This window comes from Psammomys obesus, unplaced genomic scaffold (assembly GCF_907164565.1).
Source record: "Psammomys obesus unplaced genomic scaffold, mPsaObe1.curated_primary_1811, whole genome shotgun sequence".
NCBI lineage: Eukaryota > Metazoa > Chordata > Mammalia > Rodentia > Muridae > Psammomys > Psammomys obesus.
Window position 1 is genome coordinate 6016870 of NW_026593286.1, and position 21272 is coordinate 6038141.

The 21272-nt window shown below is 42.4% G+C and overlaps 1 protein-coding gene across 3 annotated transcripts in view; it reads right to left on the reverse strand.

The window, feature by feature from the left end:
* Window positions 1-6446: 6446 nt before the first annotated feature.
* Gigyf2 (GRB10 interacting GYF protein 2) overlaps window positions 6447-21272 on the reverse strand; it is a 130843-nt gene continuing 116017 nt past the window's right edge. For all 3 annotated transcript variants that reach the window (XM_055616280.1, XM_055616279.1, XM_055616278.1), the window contains 7 exons: window positions 20014-20133; window positions 15924-16148; window positions 15586-15791; window positions 14329-14483; window positions 12579-12781; window positions 10766-10913; window positions 6447-8241 (listed from right to left, as the gene is read on the reverse strand). In XM_055616280.1, the coding sequence (XP_055472255.1) occupies window positions 8174-8241; window positions 10766-10913; window positions 12579-12781; window positions 14329-14483; window positions 15586-15791; window positions 15924-16148; window positions 20014-20133 (1125 nt within the window). In that variant the 3' untranslated portion in view covers window positions 6447-8173. The remainder of the gene's footprint in view (window positions 8242-10765; window positions 10914-12578; window positions 12782-14328; window positions 14484-15585; window positions 15792-15923; window positions 16149-20013; window positions 20134-21272) is intronic.

Sequence of the window (21272 nt, forward strand, 5' to 3'; positions counted from 1 at the left end):
CTTTCTTTCTTTCTTTCTTTCTTTCTTTCTTTCTTTCTTTCTTTCTTTCTTTCTTTCTTTCAAAGAGGGAGAACATAAAATTGGGTGGGTAGGGAGGTGGGGAGGAGGATCTGGGAAGACTTGACAGACAGGAAAAAACTGTTCAAAACACATTAGACTGAGAGGGAACCCATATTGGAATGAGAAGGAGTCCATGCCGGACACTGCCATGATGACCAGGATAGCCTAAAGACCTAGGATAGAAAAAAAAAAAAATCAGTGAAATGATTCCTGGTGTTATTTTGCTATACTCATAGATCAGGGCCTGGTCCATTTGTCAGCAGAGAGGCTAACCCAGGCAGCTGACAGGAGGAGATGCAGAAACCCTCAGCAAACATTAGGTAGAGTGAGAGCCAAAATTGGAGATCTGCATCAGGTCCCTCTCCTTGAAGCTTGAAGCACCACTCAGAAGAGGGGGAGGAAGAATTGTAGGAGTCAGAGGGGTCAAGGACACCAGGAGAACATGGCTCACAGAATTAACCAAGCAGGACTAATAAGGGCTCAGAGAGACTGAAGCAGCAATCATGGAGCCTGCAAGGGTCTGTTCTGGGGCTTCTGCCTATATGTTAATGTTTGTGTAGCTTGCTGTTCTTGTGGGACTCCTAATAGTGTGAGTTGGGGTGTCTCTGACTCTTTTGTCTGCTCTTGGGACCCTTTTCCTCCTCCTGGGTTGCCTCATCCAGCCCTGATATGAGGGTTTATGGCATATTTTGGTAGGAGGCCTGCTCGTTTCTGAAGGGAGGGGTGGATCTGAGGAAAAGGGAGATGGTGATGGGGGACCTGGGAGGAGTAGAAAGAAGAAGGGGAAACTGTGGTTGGGATGTATTGTCTGAGAGAAGAATAAGTTTTTTTTTAAACATGTTGCATGAAGAAAAATGTTTTAAATTTAAAAATAATTTTTAAAAAAGGGAAAGAAATATTGAGCTTGGCTACTTAGAAAATACAAGGCAGATACGGTAATGTGTTAACTGCTGGGAATTATGCCAAAATTCTCTGCAGCATGATTACAACTTTCTAACCCTGTCTCAAAACCAGAAAGCAAAACCAAAACCAACAGACAAACTAAACAACACCCCCTTCCCCGAATCACTCCTGTCCATTAATTTCATAGGTCCGTGCGACAACCGTGGTGGTAAAATGCCACATATGAAGGAGTTGACAGCGACAGGGATTAGTTCTGACCAGCGTGATGAGAGACAGCTGCTGGTGCCTGTGAAGCCGCAGGAGGGCTGCTTATCTAGGTGCAGCCAGGAGAGAACCTAGAGTGGGGAGCGTCCCAGTCCACTCACTGTTCAGAGCCGATCTGCTCTCAACTCATTTAACACCAACTTTTCTTTCATTTTTATTATTTGGCTGTGCAAAATGCTTTGTCTTTCATGAGGCCCTGACCTGCTCCTCCAAGATCCATTTTATGTGATACAAATCATAAAGTCTATAAAGCTATTTGTCCCTCGATATAAGTGACACCACAATTGCATTTCAACTTGGGTCTCTGTGGTGATTTGAATAAGAATGGCCACCCTTGGTTCACACATTTTTGAACACAAGGAGCTGAGAGCTGACAGTCCCTGGGTGCTCACACAACTCATTCACATTGGAAGGCTGAGTCTGAAAGGAAGCTCCCTGAGCAGCTAGCCATGAGGACCGTTCACTTAGAATCTTGTGAATATTGAAAAATAGTTTCCAGCAAAGGGGCCCAGCCCAGGTTAGAATTCTGGGACACATAATTCTGAAGGTGATACAGAAGTAAAATAGAAAATCCAGAGTTGTTACACATGAAGACTTTCTGTTTTCTTCAAGGGAAGGAAATGATGTCTTTTTACTCAGAGGGCTGGACTGAATGTTATCTAACATCCTGGTGATCTTTTTGCTATTTTATAAAGCCAGCCTTCGGGAATCCCCCAAAATCTTGGGCATTATTTAGGTCCTAATTCTGAGCTTTGTCTCTCAGGGAATAAAATCCATCCCTTTGAAAGAGGTCCCATGTACTTTGCATTCTCCACCAACAGAATCTAGCCTTATGCTCATCACAGATCCTTCCTCCTTAGGCCTTGCCCCCTGAGCTGTTTATCAGTTCAATAAGAACTCATTCTTATTGCAATGGTCACAGGTGCTTTGTTACTTTGCTAGGGAGTATTGCTAATGGCTATGTCTAGAGCTTTGTTGTGATAACTGTCACTTGGAAACCTTTACCCAAAGTTTTACTATGCTTAAATGTGTGAGAAGACCATAAAACTCCAGAAGGTTTGACCCATTGTCTGTAAAGATGGTACTGACTTGAGTTTCATTCTTCACCTTGCGTGGATCATCTCCTTGCCAGTCATGAGGTTTGCAGGGTCCCCCATAAAACTCGGGGACTGGTTCTGTTTCAAGTTGCTCAGATGACCTGGGCCAGTAACCTACCCCCAAACAACCTGACAGTAAGAACACTAAGTTTTAAAGACAAGACAGAAAGAATGGTTAATAATGAGGCTAAATGCTACTATGTAGCCTTCTGGAAGCCATGGCACACTGCCTTGGGGATAGACTTTCCTGCACCAATTGAAAGACATCTAAGATGGTGGTTACCTCCCACTTGAGATGCAGCACTTCCCCTGCTTCTTACACAGTCACAGTCACATTTCCATAAACAGGCAGTAGGGACTCTACTGTGTAACTAGACTTGAAGTTACTGATCATAACTCCCTGATGTTCTCATGTCACAGATGGAGAATCAAATGCAGAAAGTTGCCATCACCACCATCCCATCAACATCCAAATCACAGGTGCCTCACACAGGGTGCCCAAACAAGCTCCAGACTGTCTGTGGAACTGTGTGCTCAGTGCAGTCACTTGGAAACCGCTTGGGTCCTCAACCCTGTACAAGAACAGAAAGCGGAGCCTATTCTGATTCTTCTCGCTGGAAGATCCTTGTTCCACAGACCAACACGTTAAAGCACAATGCTCATCTCTCAAGGTGAATTCGCACAAACTCAACCACCTCCCACAGCCCTCTTGCTTCCAGTGTGTGGAAGAGACAACTGTGGGAGCCATTACAACTTCCAATATAACACTCTTCCCACTTGCTCGGTACAGTTCCAATGGCATTTAGGACTGCAAGTACTCGGCTAAAAGTCCTGACTTTCCAGTCATTCTTAGAACTAGCTATAGTTATGGTGCACATGTCTACCGGTGAGGTGTGAGATGCTGAACAGGGCTCCCAGGCAAGTCCTTGAAGGAAACTTATACCTAAGCTTTTGCCTAGCCCACCCCTTCTTCCTGCCTCAAATATGGGAATATAGACTGGATCAGAAATGACCTTGAGGATGGAAGCCATAGTCATGTTGATAAAGCAGAAAAGAATCCATGTCCTGGATCCACCATGAGACTTATGACCTCAGATTCCACTTGAGAAATAAGCCACCCTGCTGCTGTTACTTGACTTCTTCTGTTATACGCAACTAAACCCACCACTGACCCACTGACCATTTATTTCCCAGGGTAATGGATGAATTCAAACTTGCTGTGGGGAAAGGGGGTACTCTAATGGTCTATATTTGGGGGGAAAGTAAACAATCCTTAAAGTGTCTTGTCTAAGGTAAATTGCATGGAGCCAAGTGCCCAGCCCACCATAGAAAGCCCATCCCCAGAATCCAGCCCCGCAGCAATGACAGCTTTCAGATAGCAGCAGCTAGCTGTAGGGAAGGAATGACCCCATGTCCTCAGTGTTAGCAGGCCGTTTGTCTCACAAGGGAACTCTAGTTTCGCTGATAAGCTTATGACTGAAATTCCCATCAAGCAGGCTTTAGGCTCTCTCGGTAACTAGCATTACTAGAAGCTGTATATGATCACCATTCCTAGGGAATCAGACATCTGAAAATGAATATTACACAACTGACTGCCTTAAGGGTCTCAGGATCCCAAGCAACTACTGCTATCCCAGAAACAAGACAGGAAGAAATGGTTACTAGAGGCTAATTGTAAAAATGGAGTCTTTTGGAAGGCATGCCTTGGAGATTGTTAAATTTCCCTGCATTAATTTAAAGACACCTAAAAATATTGGCTACCCCCTTCTTGAGATGCTGTGTCTCATCTATATACTTAAACCTGTCACTTGGAAAGTGGCCTGTAGGTCATGTTAGAAGTGTTGTCAACTTGAAACAAGCCCGAGTCATTTGGGAAAAGAAAACGTGAGAGAGAAAATATCTCTGTGAGATTGGCCATAGGCAAGTCTATCTACGGGCCACTTAAGGATTGACGTGAAAGGGCCCAGCTAACTGTAGGCAACGCCAACTCTGGACTGGTCGTCTTTGATGGCTTAAGAAAGGTTGCTGAGCAAGGCATGGGAAACAAGCCACCAAGCTGCATTCCTCTATGCTCTCTTCTTCAGTTCTCACTTCCATGTTCCTTCCCTGACTTTCCTCAATGAACTGTACCTCAAATTTGAAGATGAAAAACCTCTTTCCTCAAGTTGGTTTTTGTTCTATCATAGCAACAGGGAAGCAAACTAGAAAACAAAGAGTTGACTGGTCAAGCACCAATAAAGACACCACCAGTTCGGCTCTCACTGGGGTCCTAAGAAACTCATCGCTAGGATGGTCACCCTGGGTTGGGGATGTGTACGTCTGTATCTGTGGGCACTGCATGCCAGCTGCTCTCTTGATACTCTCCTTTACAATTCGACTCCACCGGAATGTTCACTCTTTAGACTCATGGGCTTTTTATCTTAAAAGGAGATTACCAATTTTATCACTACCATGTCCATTTTTAAATCAGGGTGGTATGTATTGATTATATGCACTAAAATTTGGGGTGTGGTAAGGTATCTCAGGTGAGGTGCCTGCTGCTGAACATTGAGGACCAGAATATCTGACCTTCACACATGCATCAGTTAAAAAAATTCAATGGTACAAGTATCATGATCCAGGTATTTAAACCACAGATCCCCCTCCCAACTTAACATGAAAACAGTCCCTGATGAGATGGATAAACGCACCACGCTGGTCTTTTCCCAAATAACTACACACTCTTTGGCAGTGTGGCCTTGTCACTCTTTCCACTAAGGTGGGTGGGACAAAGGCCATGCTCCTACCCCTAGAATCAAACATGCTATCACAGCAAGCAAACCAGCAGAAGGGGGACCTACTGCCACCTGCCAATTCTCACTCCCTATTAAAGCCAATGTTAACAGCTCCTGCAACCATCAGTCCAGTTCCAGCCCATTGCCACCATCAATTACTTATCTGAGAGGCAATCCTGAAAGGTCCACCTCATTAAACCTTCACAAAGCAAGCCTAGCTAAGGGCTGAAGTCATGAGACCGCATGATCCCCTTCCTACTCACAACCAAAAACATTGAGGCACCTGCTACAATTTGACTTTTTTTTTTTTTTTAATAGAACAGAAGCTCCTTTGACAGTCTCTATCAAGCTGGTTTACTCTAAAACCAAAACCCCAGTACACAAAACACATTTTGCTGGTTCTCAGCACCCAAAGGCTCTGCACTGCCAGGTTAAACCCACCTAAGATGGAAAATGTTCAGGGGAAATCACAACAGTACTCAACGTAATATGTAATTTCCAAGTCATTATTTTCTTGCATAAATTTATATGAACTGAAGCACTTCAAGTAATCTATAGATGATTTTAAAGTGTACTGGAAGATGTAGATTTGTAAATAAATAAAAAAAAAAAAGAGACCTCTTTGAATTACAGAATTAAGACTGTTATATGGAAGGGTTCTGACCCAATGCTCTAAAAGAACTTTATAACTAAGGGCTGGGGTGTCACCCAGTGGTAGCATGTAAGCTCTACATGCATCATGCCCAGAGTACCATCCCCAGCATGTCCTTGACTGACCCGCCCCCAAGCCCTACAGGAATAATGAAGGAAACAATTAAAGAGCATGAAGATGCATAATTAAAAGGTGAAAAATGTTCCTAGAAACTGGGAAACAAATGGTGTGTGTGTGTGGAGGGGGTGGGGAAAGGTTCCTGGTTAAGGAAAGGGAATGCTCCATGACTAAAATGGCTGTTCTCCTAATATGTCAAGTGGATCCCAACTTGTTTTTAGAGTTATTTTTATCTTGCTGGAACAAAAAGAGTTTGACAAGTTCAGGGAAGGACATTCTAGGGATCTGAGGTTCAAAGGCAATCTTCCAGTCCACAGCTGAGCTTGGCAGCAGCAAAGGATGTCTTCCTAACATCCATCTGGACCACTCACTACCTTCCCAAACACAGAGCCAGTCAGTGCTCCCCCAACTCCACTCCACCCCACCCTGCCACTCCTGGAAGAGTGCCCCAGGGTGCCATCTCAGGTGCCTGCAGTACCAGGCTGTTCCATGCCATCAAGAGGAAGAGTTTCATGCCAAGCTCGGCTTCAAGAGAGGTAAGTACAAGAGATGCTTAGAGACACCACAACCACATTTTTTTAAGTTCTTTTTTATTTTCCTCCACACTGGCAAAAGTTCCAAGGGAGCTTAAAGTTTTGTAAACATTTTAACTATCCCTCTTCCCCACCCCCCCTTTAGAATTTACAAAGCAAAGGAGAGTAGGAGTCTCACATTTTTATGGTTCCTCGTCTCCTTATGCTATTTGATCCAAAAACTATTTACAAGTTTGTAGCAGTCTCTGTATAGTTATTGTACATGTTTAGGAGGGAGAGGAAGAAGGGATAGGGAGAATGGTGATCCAAAATAATAAAAATAGAAACCAAATCGAATCTTCCAAAACCAAACTGCTCTCAGAGCAACTCCAGCCTTCTCCAGGCACTGATGACGAAAGGGAAGGTGCTTCATCTACGAGCGGCCCACCACATGCCTCTTGTACAGGCCCCGCTGACCCACAGCTCCCGCTGAGGGGTGACAGATCATCCCGGGTGATGACTCTCTACAGGCGTTCAGTAGAGGCAGTCAGTTTGTTAAAAGGAGAGCTTGAGGACATTTCTACTTGATGTGAGAGGGTAGAAGCGGGCCTCTTGCTCCCATCCTTGCCCATCCCTCCATCCCACTGCATCCTCCTGCATAGTGGTTGCCACAGATGAAGGTCTTAAAGATGGTCAGAGGCTTTGTATGTTCTCTTTTCAGAAAAGGCAAGCAATTTGCCATCCCAGAAGCTTTACACAACACCTTTTCAGGGCCATAGCAAAACACGCTTACGGTGCTCTGAGGAAAAGATGAAATTCCCAGCGTTTACCAGAAGCAAAAGTTTATCCCTATCCAAGTTGAAATTACACTAATTCATACATATGGTAAAGATGCCTCTTAAACGAGACAAATTTTCATGTAAGGGCCCAAAACAAACTGGTCCTAGTCCTTTGAAGTAAAAATACTTATGGGGGGAACAAATCAGTTTTTACATGAAAGGAAAATGAAGTCCCTGCCCCAGGCCGTAGGGTCTCCTTTGTCCAGTAGTAAGGTTGGAGTATGTCAGGGGAGAGCTCAGCTTGCTTGGAAAGCCACTATCTAATGAAGAAGACACGAATCCTTTCTTCAGAAAAATATTCAGAAAGAACAAGTGAGGGGTGTGCAACATCAAACAAGCCAATCTACAATCCACCCTTAGGGCCTCTGATGCAACCCCGAAGTTAGCAACGGCCATGCCACCTCAGACAGCACAGTTCTGCCCATCTCTGGCAATAGTGAAGTTACTAAGAATAGTGAGGTCCAGGGGGCATTGTGTTGCTGGTCAGTGTCTATTAACCATTAACTCTGTTCATGACTGCACCAGTTAAGGCCCTTTGCCTGTGTTGGGGTTGGGTAAAGGGTGGAGAGAAAAAAAAAACAAAAGAGAACAAAAAAAGTGACAAGAGAAAGCAATCTGCTATTGGCAGATTCCAACACACTTTCAAGAGACAGTAGGTGAAATCAACACATGTGTGCTGCCAATATCAGCCCTGCTGGGGAGCAATCCCAACTGCCACCCCCCAAGACAAAGGGTCTGGTCCACTTAGGTGCAGTCTGAGATGCTCACCAACAGTGATTTTAAATAATCTTGGACACAAGGGGCTAGGGGGGAAAAAAAAAGCCTGAGATGATTGGTTCTGTGATTTGTTGCGGAGTGACGGAGCAAATGGTGAATGCATGTTTTGTCCAATGGAGAGAACCCACGGTCACTAGGCGGGGCGGGGGGGGGGGGGGGGGGGCACAACGGCAGGTACTCAGTAGTCGTCCAGAGTCTCAATCTCACCCATGTTGAGTCGCTCTGATGACGCATTGACTGAAAACCCTGAAAGAAAAAACAAGTTGATGAGTGGCTGCTTGCTCTAACAGCCAAGTGGCTCAACTTTAAGATCTACACTAAACTGGGCAACTGAAGGAGGACAGAAGAAAGGAAAGCAAGTAGCGCTGTGCAGAAAAAGGCCAGACTGGAAAGGAGTCCGCTCAGGAGAAGCATCACTGACAGATTCACAAACACTATGATGCTGGAACACCTAATGTTACTGACCACATGAAGGAACCTTTTCCAATAAAATCTAAAACCACAACTTGATAAGAACTTCAGTGACAGGCCTCTTGGGAGTGAGCGACTCTGACAAAGCCTTCCAGTTTCTTCTCTCCTGGATGAATCGACTGTTCACGCTACTGTTTGAAAGCCAAAAGCAAACAGGAGACGCTCCCCACTCCAGTGTGGTTGTTGGTATTGGGTGGGTTTTTCACACCTTCATTTTTGTACTTCAGTATTTTCAAATAAATACACATTTGCAATGTTCCAATAACAAACAAAACCGCCTTACATAATAAAGTAGCTTAATTAATACTCAAAAATAAGATTTTAAAAATAAACACGCCTATTTACTAACCAAGAAGGCCGTGGACAAGATGCTGTCTGACACAGGCAAGGACACCAAACTCCATCCAAAGTCCCAACCAGCTACTGTGCACACACAACCCAACCACAGCCCTTTTTTCCCCTGGGCATACTGAAAGGCTAGTGTTCATATCTTTTAGGTGATGGTTTTATTTGGTAAGTCTAAAAGACCTGTAGTCTATGAAGTGAGCTATTAACTCTATTCTGAAGCAAGTTTGTGTGATTTCACAGCTTAAGAACAAATGACATGAGGCTGAAACAGTGAGTTGATGAAACAGGAGGAGAAATGTAATTTTAAAATCAACTAATTTTAATCAAGACAAGAAAAGAGAAAGCGTGGAGAAATAAAAAGTAGTTGATGTTATAATGTACTGACCACAAGGTGAGGCTTTTTAGCAGACACGGTCTGGCTTAACTGATTTAAAAGCTCAGTCAGACAGAAATTCAGCTCCAACTACACAAAAACAGCAGCCTGTGGATGTCATGAAAGGCAGGCAACACAAAGCAGAATTTACTCACTCATTTGCATGGCTTCTTTCGGACTATGACACTGTCTTTGTAGGAGTAAAGGGGAGCCTGGCTGTATGTATTTTACCACCTCCAAATGGTTTACCCTGGCCACCTGGGAACCCTGACAACTAGTGTGACCAGACTCCTCTGGCCTGTGCCACCCTGAAGTAAAGTGAGGCTGGAGCGCCCTCTGCTGATGTGTTTCAGAATTAAAGTTCCTTTTCAATCTACTTACAGATCAAGTTGGACCCTATTTTTCCAGTATGTGAATGAAATTTTTTTCTCAATCTGTAAATTTACAGGGAATATACACATTGAAAAGTAATAGAGGAAAATGAATAAAAAGAACATTTAAAAGATAATTAGCAATTAGCAGAGGCATTCCCAGAAGAAGGCATAAGTAGGCAGTGCTTTTCCTATGAAAAGCTTGCCAACGTGAGTCCCTTCAGCACTTCACTGAGAAGTTTTACTTGCCCTTCTGTGCTGGTTTTCCTCTCCTGCGGGATTAGGGAGCCATTAAGCTCTAAGAGGACCATCTAACTCCACCCCCATACTGAGGGATGTTTCAGTCCCTCTTTTCTGGGGTCTTTGTACAAGACCACACTGCAAGGACAAACATGAACAGCCAGGCCACATCTGTGGAGCAGCCCCTCACCTGGCCTGTAAGCTACCACAAGGGCTGCCTAACTAGAATTAGTTAGAAATCTGTTCACCTAGTTCTGTCAGAATTTTATACTTTTCAACCCATGTTTGATAGTAACACTCTGGAGGGAAAGGAAAACAGACTTTATGACAGCCAAGTTTACATTAACTTCATATTCAAAAATAGAAAATTTTATTTTCATCACTATTTGTGGGTTTAAGCCAACTTAAAAAACACAGCAACTTACATTCATTATTTATGAAATGCTATTTCCTACCACCTCTGCCAGTCTTTTAAAGCTCTAATTCAGGTAGCTCCTCTTCCAGGAAGCAGCTGTGTTTGAGGACAACAGCCCTCAGTACTGGACAGGGAGGCACCTACCACGGAAGAGTGGAGGCCTGCAGGCCCAGCCCACTGGCCAGGAGAACCAGGCGTCCTGGCAGTGCACCCAATACCCACAGTAGGTAGATGAAGCAAGCAGTGCTTCTTTCCAGCGCGAAAAGGCCCCTGGACTGGTGAATTAGCAATTACTGATGTCCGTTAGCAGGGTCTCTGTAGGAAAGGCTAAGCAATATCTTAATGTCTGAAGGGCCATAACACTGTTTGTTTGCTTTCCCAGCACAGGGCACTCACCCTGCGCTTGCATGCCCAGGAAATGCTGTCTACTTCTCTTAAAACCATCTTTATCTAAAGCCATCTTTCCAGGAAAGACTACAGTGACTTATCTGGTTCACTGTCATCACACAAAACTTCCTTCCACCCTGCCTGAGACTCCAGACCTATTCTCACCTAACAAACTGGGATCTGCTCGAACCATCTTCTGCTTTTTCTTCTTCTTGCCACTTTGCACAGCCTCAAAATTGGATTGTTGGTTGTTGCTTTGATTGGTCTGAAATACCGAATGGAGTGTACTGTGGTTCATCCCCCAAACAGAGTCCTGTGAAACAAGAAACACAACAGCACAATTACAGTATACAGTCGATAGGCACTGCTCTAAGAGAATAACTTGACTTGTCTTCAACTTATCAAGTGTGAGCCTGTACACAAAATCCTGGTGTGACAGCTCACAGGGCAAAAGTGGCTGCCATAGAACTCTGATGGCCTGAGTTCATCCCCAGAACCCAGAGAAGAAGAAAACCAATTCCCAAGTTTCTCTTACCTCCACAAATCCATCATGGCGTATGCACGTGAGCGTGTACACATACACACACACACGCACACACACACACGCGCACACACACACACACACACACACACACACACACACACACACACAGCACAGAGATGGCTCAGTGGTTAAGAATGGATATTGTTTTTGTAGAGGACCTGAAGTCAGATTCCACATTAGGCAGTCTACAATTGCCTGTAACTCATATGCTTTTTTTTTCTTATTGGTAACTCTACTCATGTGCACATAATCACTGACACACAAGTATACATAATTTTAAATTATTTTAGAAATAAATCTTAGTCCTCATTTACAACACTGCATTTAATGCCTGATGTCTCTAAAAGTCTCTCCTAAAACTTCAGGCTTTCATTTAGCTGTACCAGAAAGGCTGTCCTGAGTTTTCTAGCAGATTCAGTGTCTGTGTCATCCATTAAGAAATGCAAAACAGTCATGCAGAGTAGTGGCTCATGCCTTTAATCCCAGCAACTCGGGAGACAGAGGCAGGCAGATCTCTCTAAGTTCAAGGCCAGTCTGGTCTACAGAGCAAGTGCAGGACAGACAAACTACACAAAGAAATCCTGTTGTGGAAAAAAAAAAAAAAAAACCAAAAAACAGGAAGGAAGAAGGAATAAAGGAAGGAAATACATAGCATGACCATCAACAGGCTTCAAAACTATGGCAATACATATACTCGACTCACAACAAGAACATTTTTGTTCTCTTGTACACAAGTCAGAGAATGAGCGGGCAGCACACTGTCAAAAGCTAAAGTCATACATGCTATTCATATTGGCAATCACAGAAGTGATTTGTTACCTAAATATTGCCAATAAAATTCTGGTAACTGGTTAGACTATAAAACAGTCCACCAATCCTTTGTTATTGCTGTCTTTTTTTAAAAAACTTACTTCAAAAGAAGCCAGTTCAAAGATCTGGTGGTAACACCAAGGGAGGAGTGCAGAAAGCCTTGTGGAAGAGCAGGCCGAGGGCACGTCTGTGAGCACATCTGATGTGGAGGCGTGCCCATTCCGCAGGTACAGTGCCTCCTGCACTACTTCACCCCATGTGCTCCTGTGATGCACTGAGACATCTGTCCTAGCGGGTTCTGGGACTGTCACCTGCCGTTTCCTCTTGCTTTACCCCTGAGCCTGCTCTACAATTAGATCTAAACCACCTGTGCTACACAGTTCTCCACATCTCCAGAAGTGATCCGCAACACAGGTATCTCTAGGAGAATAACATGGCTCAGGGGTATCTGCTCTCTGGGACATTTACACAAACATGTACTTTGAAAAGATGAAGACCACACAGGTTTTGAAAAATTCTGGACACTGGATACATAAAAGTAAAATATTTGTTTTAATTTCTCTGGCTACTCAACATTTACAGGTATTCCTACTCACAGGTACTGAACACACTGTTATTTTATACCTGCTGCTGCTGCTGCTGCTGCTGTTGCTGCTGCTGCTGCTGCTGTTGCTGACGCTGTTGGCTGGCTTTCTGTTTGGCACGGCGCTCAAGGAACTGCTTGGCAAACTCCTTGGCCTCAGAAGTATCTCCTAAATAGGCCCTGATATAGTCATGGACTTCATAGGGAGATTCCACTTCTTTCAAGAAAGAAACAAATGTGGGAACTGTAATAGAAGAAGGAAGAAGACAAGACAGTAACAATGAAATAAAGACCATGTACAAAGAACCAGACTGAGATTGTTAATATATCATCACATAGGCATTAACAACAGAAATACGAGAGCTATGCAGCTGTTGTGGTAGATACTCTCATCTACCTAATACAGATGAAAGAGCCTTATCACAGAGATGAAATGTTCCAAAAGAGCAGTGTCAAGCAAAGATACATCACACACACTGAACTTTATGAACTAAACGTATGTTGGTTGAAATTAGATATTACAATGTCTGAGAGTTATTTGTCTAAGACTAAAGTATAATTTGGGAATTCATTCCTTCTTTCCTTTAATTCAATTTATTGAGTGTTAAGATGGATACCAGCTAACATGACAATAAAGATACAGAGATTATCTTCTGGAACCTGTAATTAATTGGGGTATTACATGTTTTAGAGAGCATTAAGCGAAAAATACAAATTGTGTGGCTTCAGGAAAAACAAAACAAAACAAACAAACAACAACAACAAAAAAAAACCAAAAACCCACAAACAACAGGTTGAGACAGACATGGGTTTAAAACTTGATTCCGAAGTCTGCTGGCTGTGTGACCTTGATGAGTTACTTAACCATTCTGAGCCTCTGTTTCCTAATTTATAAAATGGGGATAATATCACCTACCTTCAAATTTTACTAAAAATAAATAAATAAATAAATAAAGAAATAAAGAAATAAAATGATTAACTGCGGTAACATTATGTTAGCCCAGCTAGTGCCTAGCACATGGTAGGTGCTTAATGGATGGCAGCCATGACTACTGTGAAAATCTGTTTTCTCTGAGGCCTTCAGACTCTCTGCTAATGTTGCAATGCAGCAAAGAAGCCTGTCAATTTTGCCCGTTGACATTTAACATTGCTGGCTTTCGGCCAGTTATTACCTTGATCTATCAGCTGAGGCACTCCCTTCTACAATATGGCCAACAGTCGCTGTTGCTCATCTGCGGCCTGGAAGGGGACTCACTTTCATCTAAGGGGCTAGCTCTTTGTAAACAGCTCACATTTACAACCATGCTTTTCTTGAAATTATGCTGAAACCTTTATCTCTGCAGTCTCAGGCCATACAAAGCAAGTCTCTTTACTCTATCACCTCCCAAAGCAAGAAGGGTACAATATCACATCGCTTTGGTACTCTATTGGCCAGGCTGACCTCAGCCCCCAACTATGACATTTAACTTTCTCTTAAGACATGATAATGTAGCTGGAAACGTTTCCTGTGAAACAGGTAATGGAAAACTATGACTTCCTTTGTCCTGGACATCATTAAGGCAACCTGAACTGGCATTTACTTTTTGGTAACTGCTCATCATCTATTTGAGCATAGTTTTATAGGACTTTTTTTTCATAAGTAATGCTATGAGTCAAGTTTTAATAGAAAGTGCAAGACTTGGTCCCATAGATTTCATCTTCTACATTTTGGCTCAGTGTTCCAACCTGCCAACCTCTTGGTAGGTCCTGCTCTGTCAAACCACATGCTGGGATTCCCTCCCCAATTCTTACCATCCAAGTTATCTGCCGTATTAAGGGCATGAAGCATCTGTTCACACCACTGGGTAAATCCATCTTGGGCTTTATTTACTCCCTGAAAGAGCTTCAGCAACTTTTCTTCTTCTTCTACTTTCTTATTCTGCCGGTTAGACACACCTACAGATTTACTAAAGCAAAACAATAGGGTGATATTATATTCCCAGAAGCTGTTACTATGTGATTGCACTACAATACCATATAATATTGTCTAGGAAACACTGGATAGCTGTCCAGTAAGCCAATTCTAAGTTCTATACATGAAAAAAAAAAAAAAAAAAAAATGAGGTATTTTGATTGGACAACACCTCCTTAAAAACTAGCCTCAGCTAATATCCTAGTTTACAGGGCTTCTATTTTAAGAAAATAATGAAGTTCTTCCTACATATTCTTAGGTAAGCTGTTTAATTTACTTAGCCTCAGTTTCCTCATATGCAAAATGGTGCCAATACTTCTTTGTGTTACAATTAGGAATGAAGACAATCGAGCAAAGGCCGGAGCATAACAGTGCCTGGCAAACAAGTTCAATAAACTTATATGTTTATTTTTGTCAAGTCTTCAATCAAAATGAATCTGACAACACCACCATTTATTAAGTACTTACTATATGTCAGGCACTTTACTATTTCGTGTGTATTTGTTTACTCCTTATAACTACATCCATAAAGTTATTATCTTCATTTTACCGATGAGGGAACTGAGGCCCAAAAGAGGTTCTCTCTTGCCCAAGGTCACACAGCGAGTAAGTGGTAGTGCTGGGATTTGATTTCATGGATAAAACAACAAACCCATGCTCATTCAACAACACTGACTACTGAGGAAAGAAAGATGAAGATGAAATAAAACTAATTTGTCATATAAATTTAAGGCCATTACAGAAGTATTTGCAATGCTCATTCTAGTATAAATATAGCTGAAAATATACATTAGAAAAGAAAACCTAAGCTACCTACAGAAAACAGTGGAGAAATGTTAACCACACAAATACTCTATTCTTATTACCAGGCAGCCACCATGTATAGGCAAGGGAGTAAGTGCTCAGTAGTAGTAGGACAAGCCCGAGGAGCAATCAAATGTGTCTGACTGGGTAGAAAGCAATCACTAAAATTCTGAGTTACGTGCTTAGCCACAGATGAAATACATGTAAGTAATAAAAACTGTCTCTAACATCCCTTCCATAACCCTCACCTCCCACCCATCAAGGTACACAAATGCAAACATTATGAGCCCTACCTGAGACTGGCGTTGTTTTTATTTTTATTTGTTGAATTTCTAGGTCCCACCTCTTTCACTGCATCATCCCAAAACCCCATGTTGGAGTTTTTAGTGTCTGCATTACTCCAGATACTACTGACTAGATCAGATGCCCACTGGTTAGGAGGACCTGTGTTTATAGAGCCCCATACAGAATTCCCAATGCTGGTGTGCAGGTTGGAATGCTGTTAAAAAGATAAAAAAAAAAAAAAAAAAAAAAGGACTCTGGTTAACAATATTAAAAAGACAGTTTGAAAAAATTTGAAAAGATAACCAAAAAGCAGTCCACAAGCGTGTACTCAGGAAAAGGAACCCACTGTGCTGTTCCGGGCTCTGTTTGTTTGCTGGTGCTGCTGTTGTTGCTGCTGCTGCTGCTGCTGTTGCTTCTGCATCTGCCTGGCCTCTTCCTGCTGGATCTCCAGAAGAGACTTGGTGGTACCTGCAGGTTTGCTGACATTCCCCCAACCTGAGAGTTTCTGTTGTTGCTGCTGCTGCTGCTGCTGCTGGAGAGCTTTCATCAATTCCCTCTGCTGACGCCTTTGCTATTGGACAAGGACACCACTTCAGGATTTGTTTTACACTAGTTACAAGCATCAGGACGCTAGAGAATACTAATGCACAACAGCTAAACAAATTTGACTAAATTTTGACTAAATTAAGATGGAAATGGAAAGTGGTAAAAGACTAAATATAGAATCACTTCTTACAAATAAAGAAGTTTTTTTGCTTATGCACAGCAATGAAATAAATGCTCGCTTCCCAAAGCTCCACCATGAACGCAAATACATACTTGTTGTGCATTTGTTTGTGTGGGCTTTGAGATGGGGTTTCACTAAACAGAGCCCAACTAGTCTGAAGCCTCCCAGTCACAGCTTCTGAAGCACTGAGACTGCAGGTGTGCACCGCATGCTCAGCTACACGGAATTCGTTAACAGCATAAACCAGCAGAGGACAACACAGGTAAGAATGATTCTTAAAGACAGAAAGTAGGGCTAGGGAAGACAGCTAAGTCAGTGAAGTGCTTGGGGACCTGAGCTCAGCCCCTGAAGCCCATGTGAGAGAGCCAAGGAAGTTATAGACCTGTAAGTCAGCACTGCAGAGGTGGAGACAGGCAGATCCCTGGGTCTCACTGGCCAACCAGCCCGGCCTACTCGGTAAAGTGGCAGGGCAGGGAGATACCATCTCCAAGAAGAAAATAAAACCCAAAAAAGCAAACAAAGCAGCGGACATTGTGCTTTGATCTTTTGATCCATATGTACCACTACAAAAATAATTATCTAGATAGAAAGGTATAAATTATTATTAATAGCCAGTGTAGCACACCCAATAAACTGAAGCATAAGTGACAGAAGCTGATAAATCTGCATGCTTAAACAGAACGCTCAGGAACTCCAGGTGTTTACATAGTATCTCAGGAAGGCTGGCTACAATAAGACGCAGTAAGACCCCGAACTGCCTCTTTTGCCCTGTTTAGTTGAGCAACTGCCTCTCTCTTTGCTCCTCCTCTCCAGCAGAAAACAAATTTTCCATTTGGAAAAGCCAACACGGATTAACAGACTATTCTACAGTAAAGTGACTAGTACAAGCAAGCACCAGCAGGTGAGAGGCAAGTCCCCAAGAAACAGCCCAGAGAAAAGCCACTAGCGCCAACACAGAACATACAGAAGAACCTTTGATACCCGGCGTGTATGTACGTGCCTCATGCTCATACAGTGCCAGCAGAGACCTGAAGGGCACTGGATTCCCTGGAACTGAAGTTACAGATGGTCATGTGCCTCCATGTGGGCACTAGGAATCAAACCTGGGTCCTCAGCAAGAGCAGCAAGCACTCTTACTATTGAGCCATCTCTAGCTCTGAATTGGCTTTTTAAAAAGCAAATAATATCCCCAGAGCAGCGATTCTCAACTTATGGGTCTCAACCCCTTTGGGTGGTGAGTGCCAAACAACCCTTTCATAGGGGTCACATATCAGATATCCTGAATATCAGATATTTATGACGCACAAAGGTAGTAAAATTAGTTATAAAGTTGCAATGAAATAACTAAAATAAGACTAAAAGGTCGGGCAGCAAGGTGGTGGTGCTGCAACACCTTTATTTTCAGCACTTGGGAGGCAGAGGCAGGCAGATCTCTGTGAGCTTGAGGGCAGCCTAGTCTACAGAGTAAGTTCCACAACAGCCAAAGCTATACACAGGGAAACCCTGTCTTGAAAAACAAAAACCAAAAGGCTATATACTACAAAACCCAAAGAACTCAGAAATTTAAAGCTCAACGGTAAACCTGTTAAGATAAAACTGCGGAAATGTGCTCACCAATAATGATACAAAGACAGATGGAAAAGAAGACAAATAAAAATCTACTAGGGCAATCATGCAACTGACAGAAACAGCAGAAAAGCAAACAGATCAAGAGCTGCACAGTGTTGAGCATGTCCACACTGAACAGGTTAGAGAGGCCCAGGCAGGGTGCTCAGTGGAAGACAAAACAAGTAACATGGACTTGGGTTTCTCCAGGTGACAAGCATGGAAAGCATTTCATGCTGCTCTGTAAGATATAGGGAGGTAACAGGTTCCAAGAATATGAATCAAACAAGCATAGAGTAAGATATTACCTTTTGGCAAGCAGTGATGGGGTAAAAGACTGTGGCTAGGATGGAGCTCAGCAGCACAATACCTACTTAGCATGCATGGAGGCTCAAGGGACTCTGATTCTTGTTCACGTTTACTTTTCACTGGACAAACACTAAAATCATTACAACAATTTCTAGTCTTGAAAACTAAAATACTCTACTCTGACCTATTTGCTGAAAACCTTTTGGAGAAGGGTAATTCCAGAAGTAAAGTTTAAACCTTTCTTTTTTTTTTTTTTTTTAAGTGAGAAGGCAATTTTAAGGTAGAGAAACACTTTGACCTACTGGATGATGATTTCCACTATTTATTGTGTGTGTGTATTTTACATTATATATGTATATCTATATATAAAATTATAAATAGAGTACTCACTATACACCTGCAGCTGTACAGCTGAGTAAATGGCACAATCCAGATCCAAATATGACAGCCTGCATTCTCCAACAAACTGACTGCTCTGCCTCAAGTGCTAGCTACTAAAGCATGTTCTTCAGGATGGCTACACCTCTTATCTGTCTAAAGGCCTTTGCAGGCGCAGTACTTAAGCACAGACAATCCATCATCCCATCCCCAGTGCCACCCACAACTTCTATGCGCTCTCCTTCCTGCTAGCAATTCTTTCTCTGACAGCTCTCATCCTCTAAATTAGCACAGAGAGTTTAATTTCTGTGTCCTGTCTCTCCTCAGCTGAAGGGCAGGTTCACAACAGCAGAGCACTTCATCAGTTGTGTATGTGGCTGCACTCCCAGACTATGAATGAGTAAATACGTGTTGACTCAATGAACACAGGCCTGGTGAATTGATCATCTTCCTCTCTATCAAAAACTTATTCTTGTCCTCCTCTCCAACTTCTCCCATTGTTTTGCAGCCTTCCTATCCCATAATGAACTTCAGAATACTGAGTTATAAGCAGAGATTTTATTTTTGTCATATTACACATTTTCCTGTGCTGGCCAGAGAACTCAATATTCTTTAAAGAAAACTGTACCTTGCATTCAAAACAAATTTATAAATGGATGTGTCATGGTTAGTGTTCATTGTCAACTTGACATGCTCTACAACTATCGGGACAACAAATCTCTGAGCTGTGGGAAATGATCTTGATTACAGTGGCTCAGATAAGATGATGAGCCACTGTAGACAGCACCGTTCCCTGACTGGGGTCCTGGCTGACAAACAACTATAGGAACTGAGACTTAGCACGCACTTGTCTCTGTCCCTCACTGTGGATCCAAGGTGACCAGCTACTTCAAGTTCCTGCTGCTTTGATTTCTCCTTCTCCCTTGTGAGCAAGACAAGATGCAGCAAAACTTACCCACAGTTCTCAAAAACCCATGTATTTTTTTAAATAAATGCTTTATTATGCTTTGAGAATGTCATACATGCATATAATATCCTCTCCACTCCAACTCCTCTCTCAACCTCATAGCCTTCTTAAAAAACAAAACAAACAAACAAACAAACAAACAAAACCCTGAGTTCATTAGTGCTATCTGTATGTTCATAGGTGTAAGGCTATCTACTTTTTAAAAATGAATTAAGTAAAAGCTGAAAAACTAGAGTAGAAACTTCCAGGAAATAAGCACATACCCCAATCTTAATGTTATTCCTATTAAATTCTTATATGCCAAAGGCCCAAACCACAGATGGCAGGGTTTAGTAACACTGGGTCAAATTCAGGCACACAGTAATTCTGATAGTAGCCATCAAAGGCCATTAGCCCACAGTGTACACTAAGCTGCCTGGAATACTGAACCAGGCTGCTTTCATTGTTCACCTCGTCTCGAAGCTGCCGTTCTCGTTCTTCTTCTAGCTTCTGGATTTCAGCCAATGACAGTGTGGCCTGGGACTGACATGTTGTATTAGACTGTTGTCCCCACGTTGAGGAAGAGGGAAGCTAAAAAACGGCAAACACATGACAAGGTGAGAAAATACCAGGAAAAAAGGAAGAACAACACTACTTACGGTCAGAACCTCTATTCTTCCTCAGCTTTACGATATTTGTTTCAAATTGCTTTTCCACACTATTCTGAGCTGGCTTGCTTCTTTTGATCATTTCTCCTAACCTACGTTTATTTTAAAAAAACTGAAAATACACACACACATTAATGCTTGTCAAGTCTGTTACGAGCATCTAGCAATAAAGTCAAAATCAAAAGGAGTAACAGTGATTAAATTAGTTTAAGATTTTTAATCCATAAAGGCCACAAAGAACATGCTGTAAAGATCTAATGAGTGCATTAAGGCCCAGGATTTCTGATCAGAAAGCCATGCTAGTTAGCAAAGGAATGGGCCAGGAAGTTTTCATCCCATGTCTCATGAAGGAGAGTTGCTGGCTAACAACCGGGCTACTATATAACTCTAGTCATAATAATTAAGCTGATTTTAAACATCAACAATCCTACTTTATTTATCCTTTAAGTTAATAAGTAAAACAGAATATAAACATGTGGTCTTGAAAACCTGAATTTTCTTTCTTTCAAGATTTTATTTATTTATTCTATATAAGTGTGAATGTTCTATCTGCACATATGCCTGCATGCCAGAAGAGGGCATCAGATTCTAGTATAGATGTTTTGAGGCACCATGTGGCTGCTGGAAATTGAACTCAGGACCTCTAGAAGTCTCTTCTGGAGGTTTGGAGGTGCTCTTCTCTGCCAAGCCATCTTTCTAGCCCCCAAAACCTGGATTTCCAAAGCCTGGTTTTCAAAAGAGAATTCTTTGCTCTTCTTTGCCCAATAAAATGGTTAACATGAATTGAATTTAGAAGCATCTTATGACATAAACAAAAAAATAACAACAAAGACCACAATGCTAACCTGACTTTTAAATTTTATATGTTTGAGCATGGATCAAAACAAACACTCAGCAGCACCCCAGGAAAAATGGGTCTCTATATAGCAGAAGATAGCTGAGGGCAGGTGTGAGGATGAATGCTAGCAATATGAATGTCCTCACAGTTCAACAAGCTCAGCCCTAAGCCACTATGTCCCAGTATGAGGTCAGGGAAGGGTCTAGAGATGCTAACAGACAAAA